The following is a 23,571-nucleotide window of genomic DNA, read 5'->3' as shown; positions in this document are numbered from 1 at the left end:
CCAAGTGAAGTTAGTGACGCAGTGCAGAATTGTGGGGCGTTTTAACAGAAGCAGTGATGCAGTCAGCGGTGTGCTTGTTTTTCCACATGGGACCCAAAGGTTAGTGAAATAGTTCGGTAAATATCGGTTATCGCCCAAAACAGCAATGTTCAAAATTAAACATCAACCTCGGCCAACATTTTCACATCAGCGCACCCGTACTCCACGAACACTAACTTTGATGCTTTCTGATGTTTAGAAGACCAATTTAAACCCCCATCCACTTGATTTAGGACAACCTTTTTGAATAAAGCTTGTGTGGGAATATAAGAAAAACCCTGGGAATAACCTTCGAATTATCTCTGATTCCCATTTAGAAAAGGCTGTACTCCACGTTTTCCTGTCACCGTCGGAGCATCATGACTGCGTGTTGCTTCCTGACAGACAGCTGCTCACGCATGATCTGTGCTCTGACTCCTCGCCCTGACATTTCACTTAAAACACATCTGAAAATCAACAAAAGGCTGCACGCCCACATTTAATGTGAGTCAGCTCAGCGCGGCAGAGCACGCAGCTGTCATTATGCATTCTGAAGCGCCTTCATCAGGCTCCGGTCTCTGGCTCTACTGTACATATGAAGGCATTAAACAACACACAGAACACACCCTCCTGTTGATGATCTGGGGGTGTGTGTGTGTGTGTGGGGAGGAGGGGAGAGTTGTGTTAGAAATAACTGATGTAGTTCTGAACACTGCGTAGACTCCTGCAGCATGTGTTCCCCCCGGGTGAAGCAACACAAGGCAAATAAAAGGGAATCATTAATCACACACGTACTCACTTATTCATTCTGAAACATTTGTACTGCACTTTACTTTTTATTCACACAATAAAAGGATAAAAACAGTGGCAGATCAGATTCTTTTTTAAAATCGTGTGGGTTTTTAGAATAATTCTCATCTTAATGTATGTTTATCATGATTTGAGAAAAATGGTGTCAATTAAATATACAAATGCACAGAATTCAGTCCAGTGGACCCCCGCCTATTCAGGGTTGAGTAGTCAAAGGTTTCTTCAGTAAGTATGCATAAATATCTAAATATTTCATTTTCAGAGGGGCGTCTGAAGTATTTGTGAATTCTACCTGCAATAACCGGGGTCTACTAAATAAAATAATTGAGCTTGGTTCAGTGGATGTGTCTGGAAATGGAATGTCATAAACAACCATTACAGTCGAACTGATCTCTATCTGAAAGCTCAAGACTGATTTGAGTTGGAAGCATGTGTAATGAGTTATTAGATGAACTGCACATGTTTCTTGTGATTGTGACATGAAGTCATCTGTGGGCCCCATGTGTCTAGCTTCGTGAAATTAACACACAGGATGGAAATCTATGTTCACCTGCCTCTTTATGAGGTACATTGAGCTGGTTCGGTTTTAGAGCCCTTTCCCGTTCAGATCCTACTTAATTCTTTGAGGCGTAGAGTCAGCTGAACCGGTGGTCTGTCCACGGTGTACCTCTGCTGCTCAAACAGAGACTGAACCAGGAAATGTTTTTTTTTTCCAATCTGGTACTGTTGAAAGTCAATGAGCCGTGTTAATAGTAGCCTTAGTTTCCTGTTTTCTGCTGCTGTTGCCCAAGCTTCAAGGTTTGTGATCAAAGACGGTGTTCTGCTTACATTACCTCTTCATTGGAACTGCTGTTGCCTTTCTGGCATCTAGAATCATTCTCCTCTCCCCCTGACAGCAACAATAACGTTTTATCCACTCAACTGCTCAATGGATGCAATATTTTCTCCTTCTTTTTCGGTAAACCTGGGAAATGGTGGCTGGGAAAAATCCCAGTACCATCCAGTCTTACACCAACAACCAAAGTCTCTTAAAATGCCCATTTTGTTGGGATTCTGGGTTGTTTTGAGATTTGTTTATTATTCTGTATTACTTAGCCTCTTTCTTTGTTTAGATCAGTCTTGTGTCTGTTTTACTTTAGTTCAGTCCTTTCCTAGTGATTCTAGTTTATGATGTTTATTTCTCGTTTCTAGTTATTCCTTGTCTAGTTTAATTATGCCCCTTATGTCTAGTTATTCTTTCGTGTTGTAGTCATTTCCTAGTCTCTTATGTACTCTCGCTCGCCCCCATGCCATTTTCTCTCTCTCTGTCCTCAGCCTGCCGTCTGCTCTCTCCCCTCACACCTGCAACCTGCTTCTAGTCGGCCATCTGCTCCTTATTCTAGTAATGAAAATCCCCAGTATATTTACTACTCAGCCTCAGTTCCTCCTTGCTGGTTCCTCCTGTTAGATCTTGTTTCAAGTTTTTGTTTATCATCTTTTTATGAAACTTTCAACTCCACTCTCTGCTGCTGCTGCTTTTGTGCATTTGGTTCCACCATCACCAACGTCTTGCCGCATTCATATTCACCATATCTGGATGTCAAATGCAGGAAGGATCCTGTAATGTGATTGGCTAATTTCCTGTTTGTGTTAGCAAACCATTTCTGCATGCCATACATTGGCCTGTAAGTGTGGAGCTGAATTTATCTCCACGTTTAAGGCTGAATGCGTTTGATTACAGCAGTTGCAGTTCAAGTAACATTTCAGTTTTTGTTTTTGGGAGCCCATTTTGTTTGATGGAGGGCAAGTTTAATGTATTTGATTACCTCCATCAGCATACTTCAGTTCGGTAGTAATTTGTGGTGGGACTCGGATCAAAAATGTTTAATCGAGTTAATCGCAGGGTCTATTATTAAATCATCAAAATTAATTGCGTTTTCATAAAAAAATTATATGCCAGCAAAATAGACCTTTATAATTTAAAAACGACAAACTCAGAAACAAATGTATTAATTTTTGAATCCGTTTAAGTTAAATGATCACATTTTAATCAAATGATATATAGAGAAAATAAACATTTTCAATTCAAAACCCCTTTTAGTTGCCAAGTGGTTGAATAAATAGAAACATGAGCTCCACAGCAAAGATATTTATAGCTTTTTAATCTCAAGGTTCTTCAATCACCAGAGTGGAGCAAGGTGCTATTCTGGCCTTTCATCGTTCTGGTGTTTCAGGAAGCCCTGATTGTTCATGGAGCGTCTATAGAAATGTGGAGATCCAGAGGAAAACCCAGGACACGCTGGAGGGACTATGTTTCCGCATTCCCCTGGAGAAGCTGGCCCAAGTGGCTGGGAAGAATGAAGTCCGGGCCTCCTTACTTAGGCTGCTACCCATATGTCCCAACTCCGGATAAGCGGAAGAAGATGGATAGACAAACGGACGGACTGTGGATGCTGACATTGGCGTTGGGGACATCTGTGCTGCTGAAGCATGTTTAGCAATTGAAATGCTATTTGAGGCTTGAATAACTGTGGCGACCTGCCCAATTTTGTACATTTTGAACACAGCACTAGTGTTTTCCAGTATTCAATTCTGCTTCACATCGTTTTTGAAGCAGAAACAAACGGGGCTGCAAGAGAGGCAGTTCTGTCATCCATTTCCGTTGTGTGGCTTGCGTGGCTGTAGCTTGTGCACCAGAAACACCAGAAACCAGAAACACCAGAAACACGCAACATATTATAATACAGGGGCCTATGTATGACCAAAAAAATAGAAAAGCGATTGATTGCTTCAACATTTTTAACATGTTGAAATCGATTTAATTAACTAATCCAAATGAACAAGTTAAAAACCCAGCCCTAATAATAGTAGTACATTTCATTTAAAGACGCCCGTTAGCACACACAAGGTCACCTAACAGAAATACAGCAATTAAAAAAAAGCTGATCTTGGTATCGTTACATGTCTGTTGGCCAACTGACAAGTGATGGAAAACAGCTGCATTCAAAGCATGAACCTTTTCAGGAATCTTTTGTCGATTCAATATGACTGTGGTCAGAAGACATCTTGAGTCTTATGTCAGTGTTTCTATGCGTCATTACTTTGCTTGCTAAACAGTGTCAAGTCATTGGAGATTCCGAATCCAAATTTCCAAAGGAGCATTTAAGGTCGCCTTGTTTATTTTTAGTTTCATGTTGGAACATTAGATGAGCACTGCAGCTGTTTGCTGTGCAGATGTTAGCTGCAGGAATGACTCTGAAGTTTGGGTAGAGAGCAGCAGCAGGTTTGATTTTTCCACTGGGGGGATTTCCAGGGATTTTCAGGATCATGAAATGTGCCTCTTTTAACCAGAGCTAACATCAGCTTTTCTACCTCACCTATTGTAGTTCAACAGTGATTGAGCTAAAAATATCACCTGAAAAAAATGGATATTGTGCAGTCTTAATATAACCAGAACTTAGACCAGCAAAAAGCAGAAAACCTGCAGGACTTTAAACGTCTGGCTGCTTGAAAGGATTTGGGATTAAGTCCAACTTTAGTGCAGGACTGTGTAAAAAAGCTAAAGAACACAATACATGACCAGCTCTGTGTTCAGGAATAACTCAGCCTCTTTCTCCAACTTCATTGCTTCAGTGTTCCTGTGAGACAATAAAGCAGAGCAGCAGGTAATAAAAACAGAAAATTGATTGTTTGTGTCTTAATGAGTTGTGCCTTAGTTCTGGTTCATGGGAGTCCCCCTCAGTCCAGCACCAACACACCCACACACTGCAGTGGGAAGCAGGTTGACAAAGCTGGGAGAAGAAGAGAAGCGACACTTTGTGGCCTTAAACCAAGAACCCGTGTCCGTCTCCATACCTGGCAGGCTTGGCACGCCACGTCTGCTGTTAACACATATTAATATTCGTCAGACATTTCCTGAGGGGGCGGCGGCTGTTCTCTGTGAAACGATGACACGTTTGAAACATCATTTAGCTGCCGCTCGCTGTTATTCCCCCTCCAAACGCAGCGTTCCTAACTGCCAGAGCACTGTCAGGGTGATGAGCTCGGAGTAAAGACTCATAAGCTGGATGGTATTTCTCAGTGGCACTGAGAGCAGATCTGAGCAGGAAGCGGGATGAACATGCTGCCGAGACATCGTTAAACAGCATTAACCCAGACAAGGCTAAACGTAGCACTTCCACCCCAAAAATGGCATTTCTACTTTGGAAAACAAAGGAGTAGGCTCCATTTCAGGATCTGTTATTGAATTTCGATATCCGCCCCAATAGTGGACGTGAACATGCTGAGGTGCAAGGAATGTTTTATTTGACACATAAAGATTTCCATCAAACAACAAAATATGTTTTTCTGATATTTTAAAGAGATTTCACTCCCCTGACTGCAGTAAGAAAACACACACACACACACCCGCCCACCCCTGCACACATGCTCTTCTACTCCTGTCGACGAATTTTTATTGACTTCCATTAATTTCAGTACATTAACTGCATTTATGCCTAACCCACTTACCCCATTTGCGTATCATCAACCAAAACGTTGTTCACACCAAATCTGTAAAGCTAAAAGTGGAGCACAGCATAGTGTGAGAACTAGGAAAATGTCCTTACTTCACAAAAAAGATTTTCCTTTGTTGGTCAAACATGTTTTTAGACTTTGTATGTAGCATGTACAAGTTCCCTCTCTCTCTTTCACTCTCTCTCTCTTGTGTTAAACTCCTTCATGTGGAGATGTACTAAAGCACCACTCAGGGCGTCTGATTCATTGATGCTGTAGAGTAAACTGTAGTGTGTTCTGAGTCACCTGCCTTAGATTGAGCCAACTGTTGCATCAATGCTTTTGGAACACACACACACACACACACGCCTGCACCCTCACGGTGGCTGTTGTCTTCTGAGCGTGTCTGGTGTGTGTGTGGAGCCTGATGGACTCTTCAGTGCTTTCAGTGCAGCTCTGGGCCCAGCGACATGCTGGGGTTGTGTGTTGCATGCGCTGGGCCATTAGCACCTTCCTGCTCCCGCCTGCCTGACAACACATCAGAGAGACTGGGAGGAGAGGAAAGGGAGGTGGAGAGATTAAAGAATTGAAAACAAGCGAGGCAGACATGAGCAGAGAGGAGGAGGCTGAGGACAGGATACGAGAGGGAGTGGAGGGAACTGACAGGAGCGTAGGTAGAAGCTGAAAAAGAAATTAACAAATAAAAGGAGGACAGAAAGAGGAACAAGAACAAGGTGGTGAGAGTTTTTTCTGCTTCTTTAGAAAATCATTTGAGCCGGTGTATTGAAACCACAATCCAAAGCTCTGCTGGAACTCACAGGATTAAACAGATTACCTAACATTGCTCAGCTAAAATAAGGAGGATTTTGTTTTTAAGAGGAGGGCCACAAACTGATTAGTTTTAAGATTAAAACGGTATTAAATGAAACTACCATAGCCCTGTCTGTGTCGAGGCTTTATTCCTGAGACCATCAAGGTTTGTTGTTTTTTTGTTTTGTCTTTTTGAAGAATTTGGTTGATTTGAATTGGAGTAGGTCCGAGCAGTCAGTGTCATCCCTGTAGAAGTACATTCAGAGTGCTGGCCCTTTGGATCCTCAGGGAGAAACTGGAATAGTGAGGTCAATCCACCAAGACCCACCAAGAGATCAGCTGGTGACCAGAGGGATCATTACAAGCTCTATTTACAGTTCTCTCCAAATTGTTCCAACTTTTCTGGTTTTCTACTTTTATATACTTAATTTCCATTCTTAGATTAAATATTGTCTCAGTGTATTTTTAGCTTGAGCAGCCTGTCAAAAACCCCAAATCCAATCTTTTATGATCAGCCCTCCATTCCTGAACAAAAACAGGTTGCACTTACAATATTTTCTGTGAGGATCTGAAAAATAAAATCAGACGAAGCTAGACGGCTGCTTAACTAGGCTGGGTTCTGTGCAAGATGTCCAGAGCTGGACCTGGATGAATGGTGGGGAAACACTATCCAGCATTTTCAGTTGCTAGAGAGCAACTGAAAATGCAATATAAGCAATATAAAGTCTAAAAACATGTTTGACCGGCAAAGGACTACCTCTGGCGTCCTTGTGTGTGCCAGAGGTAGTCCTTTCATTAGCAACAGGGCGAATCAACCCACAGTGCACTGTAGCTGCAAACTTTGCTTTTAATACAAAAATATTTTTTAAAAAACCTTCTCCTGGTTGTTTACACCAGAAATGTGTTTTTAACCAAATTGGTGTAGTTAAAATAAACACTATGTATGAGGAAAAAAAAAAAACAACTAAAAATGTTTCCCTAAGACTTATAATATCTATAGTCTAGGGGCCAGACCATCTTCTGCTCCATCTCAGGGTAGCAAAGCCTAGGCATAATCTTCAAAAAAAAGATACATGCCTCAAGTCTAGATAATAGTTTGGTATGATACCCCTTCCAAATAATACACAATTTTCACACTTTTTGCCTATACTACATATATATATTTTTTTCATCAGGGACACAAGTTAAGAACCGAAATACTTAACAGACTCTATGCATTCAAAAAATATATAACGTACCCATAATGTCCGTCTATGAGAGGCGAGTCTGAGCTGTAATTTGAAGTCACAGATTTGTGCTATAATCTTAACTGGTTCTTTGGTGTGTGTGTGTGTGTGTGTGTGTGTGTGTGTGTGTGTGTGTGTGTGTGTGTGTGTGTGTGTGTGTGTGTGTGTGTGTGTGTGTGTGTGTGTGTGTGCGTGCGTGCGTGCGTGCGTGCGTGCGTGCGTGCATGGGGGCTGGGTGGAAGGTATCACTCGTGTTATAAAAAGGTTAGTCAGCATTAGTAGAAATTAACACTTACATGAAATTTAGAATGCTATTCAGGCCTATTCATCAGATTTAGTGAGTTTTTCCATCATGGGCCACCATGATGTAGCCCATGATAACCACATAGAAGTGTAACGGGATGGTAGACTTTGAGGGAGGAATCCACCCTCACTAAACGACAAATTTGGAGGTAAAAATAAACGTAAATGATTATTTTTCAGATGATTAAATTGACAGCATAATTACGATTATTATATTACATTTGTGCCACCAGACGATGACGATCTGAGGCACATTGGTACCAACTACATTATGCTTGCTGATGATGTTGATTTCAGTCCGGCCCATTAAAAACTTTATTAAATCAGAAAGAGCTACCCATTAACCCACATGTGTGCTAACTAGTACAAACTGCCTTCTGATGACTTGGCCTGGAGCTGAGAGACACACACACAAAAAGCATCTGCTCAGTTGCCTTTAATTAAATAAACATAATTAAAATAAACATAAACCTATAAAGTTATTTCCATACCATTCTAGAGATGTTTGTTTGTGCCTGCTGTAGAATATGACAACCCTTTGTGCCCCCTACCTTTATTTGCCACCCGTCGTTTTAATGACAGAACAGTTGGTCTCTCTGCACTACTGCTGTCAGTAACAGTGAAGTGGGAATGACTTCATCTGCAGCGCAGAGTCTCTGTATAGTGACAGTTCAACAGCACAGATCGTGTTCAAACAAAACAACAGCTTTATCAGCACCAGGGGTTTATATTAGGATTCAGCAGAGATGGTGACTCAAGCTTTAGACTCTGACATGAGTCACACTTAAGTCGCAAAAATAAGATTACACACCTAACTTAGACTTGTGCCCTACAGACTTGAGTCTTGCTCAAGTCTTTAACTCATCCCACAACAAGGGATAACTGGAAGTGACTTGGCACAAGCAGCTAGAGAAAGTCTGTCTCGTTCACCGGAAGATCTTTGCTGTTGTTTATGTAGCACATTTTCAGGAACAAGGCGGTTCAAAGTGCTTTACATAAACTAGTAGGACTTTCTCTGGAAACCCCTATTAGTAAAGTACACATTGAATGTTATAAAAACATTCAATATCTCCTATCTCTGTTGGCATACTTACTGTATGTTGAACTCCTATATCAACTTCTTTTTACACCATTTCCAATTATGTTTGTGTGGGGAAAGCTTTGCACGTCGGTTTGTAGTTGATGGGCAGCGTTGCAGTGTGCTGCTGTGTTCAGGCCTCTCACTCAACTACAGGCCTAAGTGGGACAAACAAGAGAAATCACAAAAAGACTGACCTTTTCACTTCTCTTTCAATGAGTCGTGGCTTCTGTGAAGCTTGGATTCTTATAACACCAAGTTTTGTAAGATCAGATGTGCAAAATACTTTGTCCAATTTTCTGGGTGGCAGCTGGACCCAGATCTGAACTGGAGCTCATGGCTGATATAGAGAAATAGGACTGAGTCACAGACCATCTAATCATATTTTAAATGCAACACAAGAGTAATCAAAGTAATGTTTGTAAAGAAGCCCAGCCCATTGGACAAAGTCATTCTTCCTACTGAGCAAGCATGTGGCGACAGTGAACAGGTGCAGACTGCATGGTGCTTTGACTAATGTGTCCAAGTCTGCAGTTTTTCTGTCCCTCTGTGAGGAGCTGGTGTCCAGAGGACTTAGTAGTTCTTGTATTCAGTTCGGTCCTGGGTTCTGTTTGTGGATGCGGGGGGTAACTGTTGGCTCGCAGTGCGCTCCCAGCTTAACTCGATCCATGTCCATGTATTAACCAACCACTTCCTGTCAAGTGTTGCCCCAGGGCTTGAAGAACATCCAGCTATGCTTTCTGCTTTTGGCCTTGTTGAATTGAGGTTTGCACAGATGACCTGAATCTGTTGCACCCTTCTGCTGTGATGTGCACAGACTTTATGGTTATTTGCAACAGTGAGCCATGATTCGCTTGCTGAATTTAGCACCACAAAGATTATTTTGTGCTTTTTGATATGATCAATGTGTAATCTTCTGGACGTTCTTTTTAAAGAACGTGCAGTGCGCATTAACTGATCAGATAAGACAACCCCCCCCCCCACTCGATCATTACCAAAATAAGCTAAAACCAATGTTCAGTCGTCCGGTCGGGTTTAGTCCGCCTGCTAAGACTTAACAAACCCTCACAAAACGCATGAAGAAGGAAACATTGTACCTGTTTGTGTTCTAGGAAAATGTCCTCAGCCTCAAATTGAAAAGGGTGAGTTACTGATGTGAAACCATGGAAACACAGCAGACAAAAATTCTCCCAGCTGAATCACTCCAGCTCAATTATTCTGCTGCCTCTACATTCAGCATTTTGTTGTTTTTCTATCCTCTTGCCGTCACTGCCGCAAAAAGAACCCCCCCCCCCCCCCCCCCGTTTTCACTGCAGCACATCTGAGCGTGTTGAAAGGACCGGGTGGACCGAACAGTACAGTATTTATATTTGGGCTCGGCGTTTGCTTAACCACCTAACATGTACGAGGGTATTTTCCTTTCCTCGGGTCAAACACAAAACATGTGTTCACCGCAGATGCGGCAACAGTAACGCTTCCACTCTCTTTTTTTTTTTTAATAGAAGTTCACAATCACACAGAGGCTTTGAGTCTCTGCTTTATCAGCAGAGGGCCAGGACAATCTGTCACAAAACTTCCAAGGTGGGAAAAAACACAATGAGTTCTGATGAGAGAAATGAAGGATAAATATTTCTGTGACTACAGTATATCAGCACTATGCAAACAGAAGATTAACTAGGATTGAGTGTGTAGAAAAAGGGGGGAAGAAATCCTTCACATCCTGTCCAGCAGTGGTATATCTGCTGTAGTAGTTTTCTGAAGGAAAACAACAGCAGCTCAGTCCACTGTGTGAATGTGACACAGGGACTAAATTTACCCATAATTCCCTGAACACTTGGTCGTATTGAAATACAGAAAGAGGTTACAATATAGGTTACAATATCTTTTCCTAATGAGAATGTAAAAGTGTGACAGACCTTCGTAGCTATTAAGTATGAATATAGGACCATTGATACGGTCTCCAAGTATGAATTTATGGGAATTTATAAATTGTAAGATTTATATGCTAATATAAATCTCACACAAAGCCAGATAAAGACCTCACATTTGGGGATTTATACTTGTTAAAACTGTTACTATGTTGTGTAACATGAGACGGATAATCTCCTCCTCTATTTCCTCCTCCTTCCGACACGTCGCCAGTCTCTGAAACGCGACTGAAAACGTTAAAAAAACGGCAGCACAGGAAAAAAGTGAGGAAGCCCAAAAACAAACAGCGTATTAGGAACAAATCAACATGGTCATTAGCTGTGTTTTGACACAGGCTGTTTGTTCTTCTCTCCTTGGCCTCCGCTCCGTAGTTCTGAAGAGAAAAATTGTTGTGGCACACGGTGATGACGCACGTTAATGGGTTTGTTTTTCTTCAGCTGGAAAAGAAGGAGATGACGGCGCCCTTCAAACCTCAAATCTCTGATGAGTACGGCTTGGAAAATTTTGACACGCAGTTTACCAACGAACCAGTGCAGCTAACACCAGACGATGAGTGAGTACTGTTTCTTCTCTGCTTCTTCTCTGCTCATATGAAGTGTTTGTAGTTCTAATTAATGCCGTCCAGCGTTGTGAAAAAGTATTTGCTCCCCTTACGTATTTGTTCTTTGCAATGTGTTGCAGTGAAATGTTATCTGTCATCTAACGGATGTTACTCTCTGACTAAGATAATCTGTGTAAAGATAAAAAGTAGGTTTAGTAAAGTGGGGAAAAAATCCTCATAAATCCCCTGCTAAAATAATGAATGAGTTCAGTTTTACCCACTGTCCCTTCATGAACTATTTTGCATTAATTTGTCATGCTTGTATGTAATGCAATTGGAAAAATAAAGGTCAAGTGCTGCAGTTACCATATTGATTGTGCCATTCGGGCCATTTATTTTCATACATTTTTCTCCTGGTCACTTTAACTAAATAACAGAATTTTAATATGACTAAATTCTTCATCAAAATGCTCTCTTTTACATATTTTCCTGCTTTAGCTGTCAGAAAGGAATGAATGTTTGGCTGGATAGCAGCCCAGTAGGACAACTTGTTTGATAGGAGACTTTTTTTTAAAAGGAGAATTAAGTCAGTTTTTGTCTGAAATAAATGATGGATTTTGTTTAAGCATGTCAGTCAATATATTCACAATATAAAGCAGCTGACAGGCGGCTTCGAATGTATTCGAAGGCGGTTAGCAGTTGCTTCATTCCTCTGCTTCAGCCAGAGCTCACACACTGTACCAACAGAGCTGGGGGGGCAGAAACAATTCAGAAGAATATGTCTGTTTTAATAATTTTATAGTCTATAGATACAATTAGTGTGAGAGAGGGGGATTAATAGGTCCACACAGCAACAGATTGATGGATGTTTACTCTTATCTGCATAAAGAAGTTATTCGGTTTATATCTTTCAGTCACTCCCAATCAAAGCACCATTTACTGATACCAGGAAGACTTCAGTTCACTTTATTTATATGGTGCCGATTCACAAAAAATGGCATCTTAAGGCACTTTGCAAGGCAGATAGAAACAGTTCATGTGCAGAAGTATGTAATCAAATAAGTCCAATGATATAAACATATATGAAGTCACTTAGAAATGTTTCTATTTAATTTTAGTTCGATAAGCAGTCAAGTTGAGGCAGTTATTGCTTTAAAAATTCCATCTAAGAAAATACCTCAAATTACATCGCAGCAATCCCTCCTCATGCAGCATGCAGCTACTGTGGGCAGTCAGTTTCATTCAGTGGTTTACTTTACAGCAATGGTGAGCATGCATGTGACAATACCGTGATATCAACTGGGGTTTGAGCACAAACTTTAAAAACACAGGAGCACCAATCCAGGAGTTTCTTCTAAAAAAGGGCAAAGTAAAGGATTGATGGAGGCAGTAGCTCCTTCAGGAACATTCTCATTCAAACACAAGGCAACACTGGTGGTAGATCAGAGACGCCATCTTCCACTAACTCATCCTGGACAATTCTCCTCAGTTAAACCGGTAGGCTCATGTTCTGGAATCCCACCAGAGCATTTTCTTTTACCAACTGTTTTCTCTGGTTTAGTGGTCAGTTTTGATGGATGGATGGATGGATGGATGGATGGATGGATGGATGGATGGATGGATGGAATCCACATTTATTCAGGTCTCACTGTGAAACTCCACATCATTGTTACCATAGCAACACGTATTGCTGCAGCACATCATCTGGACATGTCACAGTGGTCCTGTTGGGTAAAACGTACCCCTTTAGACATGAATAAAGATGATGAATACCTTCTGTTAACGACAGCATACATACAGTGAGTCTGGGAGGGAGAAGGAGGGGGCTTAACGGGAGGTGGTGGTAGGGGGGAAATTGTTCCCTCCATCCATGGTGAACATGGAGAAGCCCCTCCCCATCCTACCTTCACGCCAGCGCTGCATGCTGTTCCGTCTTCCCACAGGACTTTCTCATCAAATACAGCAAAACATCCCCCACGGGGTTCCCAGGCTGATGTCTTTATCCATCAGGGACATTGTCTTGATTAACACCAGCATGGAGCTTTTAGGGCCTGACAGGAGCTCTTGTTTAAGATTTGACTTTTCGAGAGAAAAGAGGCTGAGGATATCTGGCACGACAACAGAGATGAGTCGCGCTCTGCTGCTGGGGATCGTCTGCAGACGCAGCACGAAGACACAAGCTCGGCCTGTTTTCCTCCGTGCCATTAGAAACAGCTTCCATACGCCTTTAATAAGGCCTGTCAATAGATACCAGGCTTTTGTTAGACAAGATTTTTCTATAAATCCATGCAGGATTGATTGTTCAGGCTCCAGCATTTAAACTTCTCCTGCAAAGCATTTATTGGACTGTTTTTTTTTTTTTCATCAATCTCTGAACAGAGCAGCTGCTCAAAAACAGACGTACTGAAAATTCAATACCCGCTGTGTATAATACACTTTAAAAAACAGTCCTCTCATAAACTGGAAGAAATGGACATTTTAATAAGGCTTGACAGTTTAATATTAAACAGGAATGAAACTCTGTGTTGTTGAAGCATATTCTATAGGACTGTGAACATCTAGAAAGAACTGGACTGCAGCGGTTCTAGAACCTGTTGAGGTTTTTGACTCTTGGACTTGTTCTTATCTCAGAGCTGATCCCAGTCTTCTGCCTCCTGGTGCTCCACCGGGTTCTTACCAACAGGACTTTCTGGCCTCGTTTCCAATTTGTCTCTGTTCTGATTTTCTGCTCGAGGTTCTGAGAAACATCAGCAGATCATCACCACATCGCGTCTGGGTTGCTGGACCAAGTTGCACTAGGTGGATGTTTTCATCCCCTCTATTTGTGGTTGTTGGGTAGAAGTGGGATGAGAAGAATCTCCACGCCTTGGGCTGGATCTGTATGCGTTGCTGTCGGCAACAAACCAGGACCCCTTGTGGCTCTCCCCCCTTTGCTTTCTCCAGATCTCCAATCCAGCTGAACTTCGCCTTGAAATTCTTGACGATCCAGAAAACTGTTTAGCTGCTAATTTCTCTCAGCTGTGACCATTTGACTTTTTAAATTCAGTGAAACTCAGTATGGGGTAAACACATGTTGCATCCAGCTACCATCCAGGTCGCGTCTGCGGGCTAAGAGTCCGACGGCCCCAAACGTGACCTTCCTAGCAACACAAAACTAAAGGGCCAGTTCCGTTTTTTAACGAGACTGCAAGTGCATTTAACATCGTTAGTTCAAACTCTCGGATGCGGGTCATTTGGAAAGTATTCACAGCACTTCACTTTTTCCACGTTTTATGCTCCAGCCTTATTCAAAAAAGGTTTCCAATCAAACTCTTTCCTCAGGATTCTAGACACAAATACCCCGTTATGACAATGTGGAAAAGGTTTTTGAGATTAAAATGTGTAGATCAATTAGGTAAGTATTCACACCCTTTGCCATGAAGCTTCACTTTGTGCTGTTTCCACTGAAATTCAGCTGATTGGACTTGATTTAGAAAGGCATACACCTGTCTTTGTAAGGTGACAGCAAGTCAGAGGTCAAACACTGAACATTAAATCGTAGGAGCAGTCTGTAGAACTTTGAGAATGCATCGTCTTGAGGCAGAAATCTGGAGTTTACCTAAAGGTGCCTGAAGGACTCTGACCAGGAGGAACCGGATGCTCTGGTCTGATAAGGCAAAGGCTGAGCTCTTTGGTGCAAAGGAAACCAGGTAGAGCTCATCTCCAGTTCATTACCATCCCTACAGTGAGGCATGGTGGTGTTAGAATCATGCTGGGGAAGTGGCAGACTAGCCAGGACAGAGAGGAAAATGAACGCAACAATGCAGCAGAGACACCCAGAACGAAAACCTGCTGCAGCATTCTGACCTCAGTCTGAGACAACGGGTCGGGACAACAACCCCAAGATGCATGGCTGAAATGAAGCAGGCAGAGCCCAGATTGAAATCTGACTGAACATCTCTGGAGAGGAGTGAACTTGGCTGACTGACACCTCCATCCAACCTAGTGGAGCTGGAGAAGAACTGCAGAGCAGGATGGAAGAAACAGCATCAACAACGCATGCGCTGCACTCAGACTAATCAAACGTGTCTGAACTTAATCATCTCATATCGGTTGCTCTTTGAACTTTTTATTACTCATCTACTGTTTAGAGTGTTGATTCACAATGAACATGTTGAGGCCTTGTAAAAAAAAAAACTGATCCAACTTGAAGCTAATTAAATTCATATGATTTAAATTGAGATTGAATTCTACAGTCAAATCTGATGCAGTTCTAAACAAAGACATCCAGATCCAGATGTATGTTAGTTTTCTAAGTCTGTCCTCCTGAGCATGCACACGGCGACAGCGGGGAGAAACGTGAGCACAGCCATGTGTCGCCACACACGGGATGAGCACAGAGCAGACCCTTCATCGTCAGACTGAGCCAGGCGTGCTTTCTACAGGAAAAAATAAGAAGTCCTGGGTTAACATCGCCATCTACAATGAGTCTTTAAACCATGACTCTTTTGATCCAGTAAAGTATTTTGAATCGAGTAAACCCTAGCGCTAACTGAAAGTCTGCTATTACCAAGGAGAGGAGGACTCTGCAGCCGTCTGTAGGCTGATCAGATTATTGCCGATTTCTGCTGTTTGTCTTCTCTTCATAGGAAAACTATAGGCGTGCAGATTGATGCCAGATTATTTTCAGTTTCAGTATTTAGGTCTGTTTAAGTCTCGCAGCATCATATTTGAGATATGAATATCACGGCTCAGATATGTGACCTGTAAAATCACCCCGTGCCGTGCTGCCACCACCCGCCCGTCCTGGATCCTCATTATATTCCCCTTCAGCTGGAGCAACATGAACTTCCCCCGGTCCTGCGAGGTGGCACTGAACTAATGTCACGCCGTGACTCCTTCAGTCTGAAGGTGCCGCTTTGCTTGTCAGACTTCAGAGCTCATTAAAAAAGCTGCAGCGGGGTGGCGCCGAAGCTCCGCCCCTCGTTGTGACAGGGTGTGATGAGGAGGAGAGTCTGTCACAGACCTGTGGGTTTGTGGGTGTGGAACGCCTGTTGGTTCAGGAGTGGAGACATTAGCTCGGCCTCAAACAACGCATCAGAAGACGGTGCAGGACAAGGTGGCTTGCAGCACCGTTTCAGGTGGAGACTGTTTGATGGAGTAACATGAGCTCCGCTCCTCACATCCCCCAGAATCCCTCTCTGCTCTCCTGCGTATGAAAGGCAAATTAACAACAAAAAAAAGGAGAAAATAAAAGAAAGACCCACGCATCTTTGCCTGCGTCTCGCACTTTGTCTCCCCTTCCCTTTCTCTTCCCTCTGTTACCAAGGAGAGGGGCTGGCATCGCCCACTCCCGCTAGGAGGGGGTGATGCAAAAAGCACTTCAGTCTCCTCTCGCTCCCACTCATGACGGGCTTGGCACAAGAAGAAAGAAACGTGAAAGCTGTGTGGGGAGAGAGGAGTGTAAGCCCTCCATGTTAGAGATTTACATTGCTACATTAAAAGCCAGGATTGCTGGGGGCCCACTCCTGCATTGCTGGGGGTGGGGGAGGTGGCGGTGGGGTCTTTGTGCCAGCTCTGTCTGGGAGAAAATGGCTGTCTCAGCTACTGCCCAGGAAAGCACATTTTGTGTCCTCTGTCCCTGGTCCAGGTGGTGTGTGTGACAACCAGCTGTAGTGAGGGTCATCACTGCTCACTGATGACCAGTCTACCCAGTTACCCCCCTCCTCCCATCCATCCATTCTTCTCATTTTGCAGCATGTTACAGTCTGTTCTCGCCTCAAGAAGTCCCAACAGAGTCTTTAGGAGCCTGTTGTGTTCATACCGTTTTACTATCAACAGGAACTCGTCTGTGAAAAGTTTTGCTCCGCAGTCCAGGAGTTGGTCAACATGTTCAGCTTGGCCAACTCTAGTCGAAGGTTTCATCAGCAGGAATGTTCCTCTGGGTTTCCTGACGGATCCATATGTACGGCTGGGGGTGGCGGTAAATCTCCTACTGTTCCTCTTGGATGTCGTTCTCAGATTGCGTAACCCAATGCTGATCCATGTCTGAGCTTATTGCTGGCTTTTATGATCTGAATCCAACAAACAACGTGAAGTCTAATGATTGGAGCATTTGAGAAACTGCTACCTTTTGTAATATATTGATCCATTACTGCCGATGGGTCACCTTTACTGCTTCCACAGAGGTAAGAGAGAAAGCAGAGAGCACTTGCTGCTAATAATATGGAATTGATTTTCTTGCTGAATCATCAGCGAGTGAGAAGGCCTGAGCAACAGCAGGGATGTGGGCAGTTTGCTGCTCTGGAGCAGCAGTACGCTCTGTGTGTGCGGGCGTGTGTGAACACAATGTCAAGTAGGAGACGCGTGAGCAGCGATCCTAAAGAAACAACTGTTGCTGCCATCAACCAGAGGAGGTTTATTCAATGAACACAGTTCTTTAGAAGGAAAACTTATGAGGTGATATTTTAACAGCAGGTTGAGAACAGGCAGTGCTCAGAGAAACTAGATCAGACTCTACAGGCCTCAGATAGCTGGCTGGGTGTTAGAGTCCACCCCCCTCCGCCCCCAGCAAATCTACAATAGATTGGACAAAATTAAAACCTGTGCTGCAGTGGCCTAGTAAAAGTCTAGGCCTCAATCTGAATGATTTGTGCTGATAGATTAATTTGTCTTCCCGTCGAAACGAGCTGCAGTCCATGTTTTAGAGAGCAGGCTGGCCCCGCTGTCCTCCTGACGGGTACTACGGGGTTCTGAACTGTTCCGAATCGCTCCGAACCGTTCCGATCCGTTCCGATCCGTTCTGAACCAGTACAAACCCTTCTGAACTATTCCCAGCCATTCGAAACCTTTCCGAACCATTATGAGCCGTTCTGAATTGTTCCAAACTGTTCTGAACCTGTTCAGCTGTTCCTGACTGGTCTGAACCGTTCTGAACCATTACTGTTGTCCCAAACCGTCCCAAACCATTCCCGACTGTTCCTAACCGGGTTGAACTGTTCCTTCTGTTCAGGACCATTAAAAACTGTTCCCCTGCATCACTCTGTTTCACTTTGACTCAGCAATCCCTCGTCACTGAGAGAACACAGGCGGATGCAGTGAAAAGTCCAACATGTGGAAGTACTGTGGATTCTTTTCTCTCTGGGGAAAAATCCTGCAGAGGTCGTTTTTTGTAATGAGGTGTTAACATCGTGGCAGGAAAAACGTCTGTCTTCCCATCATTAGTAAAGATCCAGAGAATAGTCTAAACCATAAAATCTGACCTTTTCTTTATTAGACATGGCCTTTGTTGTTAACATCTTAAATAAAACCACCTCAAATGAGCCGTTTTGCGACTCTAGGAAGCGAATCTTCTGGTAGTTTTTGGTAGAACTACTCAGACTCGTGATTGTGCTCGCCTCCGTGCCACAGTCTGTCCCGCGGTCACTCTGAGTTCACGTCGTACCGTGTTGGTTTGAGTGGCGTCCAGCCTCCCTGGTCCTCCTCCTCCCTCAGCGCGCTCCTCTCTCTGCATCTGGTAATGCTTTCAGCTCCTCCTGGCCCGGAAGAGAAGAATATTTGTTTTGGTCCCCTCCCAGAGCGTCTCCTCTCCGCTGTGTGTCCCTCTCTGTTGCTCCGTCTCTCCGCCTTTCAGAAAGTCCTCCGTGTTCCAAATCCCAATTGTTGTCTCGCTGGTTGACCTCCTCCTACGCTCGCGGCACTTCACACGAGATCAGACGGAAGAAAAATATTTGCTTCATCAATATTCCGCTCGGCACACTCGAGGAAAGACACTGTAGTGTTTTATTCCCTTGTCCCGGTGCTCCGTGTGGGTGGGACGGGCAACCTGTTGGACGCCGCTGGTGGCCCTTAACGGGAGACTCCCACCCACCTGGTGGACCACTCAGCGCACCTTTTGTTTTAACTTCAAAGCCCAAGGGGTCCCTGCAGACCCGCTCAGTGTCTGCAGGGAGAAAGCCTCCCGGCCTTTCTAGCAGGAGGCCTCCTTTTTGGGTTTGGTCTCTCCTTCGACCCCCAGATGAGTAAACACCCTGTTGCTACAGAAGAAGAAAGCAGCAGCGTTGCTAAGGGAGTCCATTTATTTTATACTCTGCTACTTCCTCACTCTCTCTGCATGGGGGTCCCACTTCATTTACCTTTTCCATTGTCCTTTTGTTGTTAGCAGAAATATTCTCAGGAAAATAAACAAGAAGACAAAACAAAACAAATTATTGCTTTTTGTTTTGCTGCCCGAGGAGGAAACGCGTGGCTTTTGTTCCGCAGCGAGCTGAAAGAACGGGCCCCATTCAGGCGCAGCAGAGCAGGTACAGGCTCGGACCGCACACAGGTGCCGAGAGACAACAAAGACGAGCGGCTTGTCCCGTTAACACCTGCGCCGCAAATCAAGCGCCATTGTGAAGTCCTGGCTGTCGAGTTCAAACCAGTTTGGCTTCTCCTTTGGTTCGGGGAATCCCGAATGGGATTGCAGTTTGTAACAGTGAAACGAAGATCTGTCTACAGTCCTGACGGGATGAGCAGCAATGAGGGAAAACTCCCCATTATGATGACGTAGAGTCAATAAGCTGCTGGGATAAAAGTAATAAACAACAAGTAAGAAATGTCTCCGTCGAGGTTGGAACGTTAGAGACACGCCGGGCCAATCGGTGGCGCCAGAGATCCACACAAAAGACACAGGACGACACTAGGCTTGTCACCATGACAAATTTTGCTGGACGATAAATTGTCCCAGGAGTTATTGCGATAAACGATGACGTTGTTGTTTTGAGACCATTTTTAGGTATTGTGATGGCAATGGCATAATAATAATACAAGAACACATTCTAAAAGATCAGTGAACTTTCAATTCTAATGAACATTTTGACACTGGAACTGGAAGACATTTTGAATATCCAAAATAAATAAAACAACAAATAAAATTAACTTTGAAGTCTTTGCAAACAAAATTGTCCTTCAATAAAAGCGCCAAACCGCCAAACTTAAGACTTTTATCATCCAGTTTTTGGTAAAAACAAAAAAAAGAGAGATAAACGATGAATCAAAATGATTGAGTTTGTTTTAATTTATCATGCGATTAATTGATTTATTGATTATCGTGGCAGGCCCTAGCGATGTTTGAGAGAGCGAGGCGCATGGAGCTATGATGTCATCATGGCTCCATGGAAACATGAAACCTTGTATTCAGAACCCGGTTTAAAAAAAAAAGGTAGTTTCTGGAGACCAAAGACAGCGACTCTGTGTGAACGCAACAAGCTAAATAACAAAACAAAAAAACGTTTGAGGACACACCTAACACCGTCTCCATGGTGACAGCAGCATGCTGTGGGCTTACTCGCTTCTAATCAAACCAGGGTTTTGTTAAGGTGGATGAAATTATGAGTAGTTCTAGAAATGTACAGTTTGATTTCATTTTCCTGCTCCGCAGTGAGTCCAGTCAAATCGAGAAATGACCAAGTTCAGAACTAAATCTGATCAAATATCAAACATCTCCTGATATTGAACCTGAGACCTTCTCCCAATCTGACTGATTTAGAGAACTTTTACAAAGTAGAACAGTAAATATTAACACTTTGGTGAGTTGAATGCTGCCTGCCATAAATGCTTCAACAGCGTATTGGATTTTATGCCTGGAGTTTTCAGGAAAAATGTTTGGGACAAATATCACATTAAAGGTCAAGAAAGCTTAGAAATGACATTTTATTACTTATATCCCGACAATAAAGCATTACAACGGGATACGTAAAACTTTTATATCACGGCATAAAAACAAGTTTTTTTTTTTTTTTCTGTAAGACGGGACATATTTCCAATTGCAGGCCACCAGGTGTTGATGTTCAAATTGGCAGAATAAAATCCAAAGAGAGCCAGGTGATTTGTTTTTACTGGAACAATTCTAACAAGTTTTTTTTTTTGTTGTTTTTTTTCTCCTTCTCCTCCTCAGGGACGTCATCAAGAGAATAGACCAGTCAGAGTTTGAGGGATTTGAATACATCAACCCCCTCCTGCTATCCACAGAGGAGTCTGTATGAAGGAGAGAGCAACTTCCTCTGTCGCCCACCTTCTGTCTGTCCAAGCTGCCGTCTTAGCCAAAAATAAAACCAACACAAGCCAACAGTGGAAGGCCAGGAGGAGGAGGATGAACTCGCTTCATGAAGGCGACGCGGACGGGGGGACGGGAGAGTTTCCTCTCCTGGACTTTTGGGTTGTTTTGTTGAGCAGCAGACTCTGCTGCCTGTGTAGTTTTGTAAGTGGAAAACAAACCGTGGGAACAGTTTCCCTGCCCTTTCTGCTCTCCTCTCCTTTTCTTTCTCAGCTTATTTCCATCCTCGAGTCAAAGCATGACCGGTTTTGTAAATTCAGAGCAGAAGTGTGTCGTTCTGTGCCTGCCATCGTGAAGACGTGTCGACCCGTCCCAGGATGAGGACCAGAGTTCTGACCGAGGGCTCCAGATGACTTTAGGTGCGCCTGTTCCTCGTTTCTGTGTTTCTGTCTCGTAGACGAGGCCGCGCCTCGGACCGAGCAAGAATGTACAATGACAACGTGAAGAATTAGGTCGTTGCGTGTCACGATGTAGGTAACGAATCCAAAATTGACGATGCCTTTTGTTGATGCGACTGGCACATTCTCATTCCCAACCTCAAAATGTTCTCGCTCTCTTTTTTTTATCTTCTCTGATTGTCTCTAACTAAACGTGGGACTCTGTCCGAGAGAGAAGTTTTTATTTAAAAAGTGCCTCAAAGATCAAATGAGTTCCGTCTCTGATTGCTCCTCCTGGACCTTCTCCGCCCAGCGGCTCCAGCCGCTCAGTCCAATCCTCTTGTTTTCAGTGTTAAAACCTCTCGGCGATGATTGTCTGTAGGTTTGCTGGAGCAGAATCAGGACACAGGGAGAGCTCGTTGAGTCTTTAATGTCTGAACAGACGCCCACTTCCTGCCAGGAAGCTGGACAGAAGCATCCGCACTCGACTGGTTCTGACTTCCACAGCGAGACGCCATGTGTCTCCATCTCCGAACCAAGGTCGGCTTTGCTGGATGTAGTGTCAGTTCAGAGCCTCTGATAGCTGGACTTTGGATCCGCAGTGGACCATAGAGCACCGGCAGAAGGTTTCAAGAGATGAACGTCTGACGGTTTAGCCTTGTTGTGTTAGCTGATGGCTGTTTGGTATCAGTGTCGTCCCTTCAGCCAGACACAGTTTGAATCGCAAGTCTCGCTCGCCAAACTGGGTAGAATTAAATGAACGATGACCTAAGCTGTTACCAGAGGGTTCTGACAAGATGGAGCAGAAGACGGATGGGTGGAGCCTGCAGTGCTGCCGCCGCTGCGCCGATCTGTTGTGGGGAAGAAAGGCTGAGCCAAAACCCAGCTCAACGCTCTGCCCCGACTCTCACCGCTGTTAGGAGAGACGGATCATGACCAGAATCACAAGATACCGGATCTGAGCTTCCCCTGCAGGCTGGCTGGGTTCTGCCTTACAGACAACCGGTTCTGTCACCCGGATGACTTAAGCTGACCAGAACTGGTTGTGGAAGTAGAAGTGAAACGTCTGGAAGTGTGACAGTGAGCCTGTCATGCTTCCAGACAGGCTCACTGTGTTCAGTTACAGAGTCGATATCCTCCGTCTGCATCTGGACCCGAGCTGATCCGCGAAGCTTAGAACCCGTTGAGCCCTGAATGAACAAAGTCAGCATTCCTGAACATTGAGACCGTATTCCTAGATCAGCCTCACTCTGCTCTGTGACCTAAACCTTTTCACACTCTTCTCAAGATCGGACCTCTAACTCCACTGGCTGTGTGCGGAGTCAGGAGGAAGACAAAACGGATAACTACGTGGCGTTCTGCTGGACACTAGAGAGAGGAGAGGATTTGGGAAGGTAAACCAAGGTCCAGTTTGGTTGGATCAATTGCATGAGCTGTCTCTTCAACGTTTGATTCCTGTGTGATGTAAATGCACCAGTCTGTGCATCAGGCCCTTGGTGTTTTGTGAAGGACCTTCTGCCTGAGTCTAACGCTCAGAAGGTTTAAAGCAGGGATCGCATCAGTGATCCAGTTGGACGGTGGTGCTGCTGCTGGAAGACGTGTGTCGGTTCTACACCGAGCCTTCCTCATGGTCCAGAGCCCAGCCGCCTCCTGCAGCTCAGCGGCGGCGCACGCTTTGCAGTTTGAAGGTAATCCGGGTTCTAGCTGGTCCTGCCTCTCTCACAGCTGACGTTTCTGGAAACAGGAGCTTTGAGCCGGAATCACAACATTGACAATATGTCACATTTTCAGGTTCAGATGTTCGTTTCCCTCGCGTTGCATATATTTCCGTCGAACATAAAAAGCAGACTGCTGTCCTGAGACGGAGAATGAATGATTCTTCTGTCGAAGAAAAACAGCTGGAGTGGATCTCCATCTCGTCCATTTTCTCG

The 23,571-nt window shown here is 43.9% G+C and overlaps 2 protein-coding genes across 10 annotated transcripts in view; one reads left to right on the top strand and one right to left on the bottom strand.

Annotated features, from left to right (window-relative positions):
- prkcz (protein kinase C, zeta) overlaps nucleotides 1–23,545 on the top strand; it is a 106,317-nt gene extending 82,772 nt beyond the window's left edge. For all 9 annotated transcript variants that reach the window (XM_028013001.1, XM_028012994.1, XM_028012985.1 and 6 more), the window contains 2 exons: nucleotides 11,085–11,200; nucleotides 21,105–23,545. In XM_028013001.1, coding sequence (XP_027868802.1) covers nucleotides 11,085–11,200; nucleotides 21,105–21,192 — 204 coding nt within the window. In that variant the 3' untranslated portion in view covers nucleotides 21,193–23,545. The remainder of the gene's footprint in view (nucleotides 1–11,084; nucleotides 11,201–21,104) is intronic.
- bcas2 (BCAS2 pre-mRNA processing factor) overlaps nucleotides 1–23,571 on the bottom strand; it is a 624,479-nt gene that overhangs the window by 547,874 nt on the left and 53,034 nt on the right. The gene's annotated exons all lie outside the window — the stretch shown is intronic.

Source organism: Xiphophorus couchianus, chromosome 1, assembly GCF_001444195.1.
Source record: "Xiphophorus couchianus chromosome 1, X_couchianus-1.0, whole genome shotgun sequence".
Classification (NCBI taxonomy): Eukaryota; Metazoa; Chordata; class Actinopteri; order Cyprinodontiformes; family Poeciliidae; genus Xiphophorus; species Xiphophorus couchianus.
Note: the sequence above shows the minus strand (reverse complement) of the source record. Positions and strands in the feature narration are given on the sequence as shown.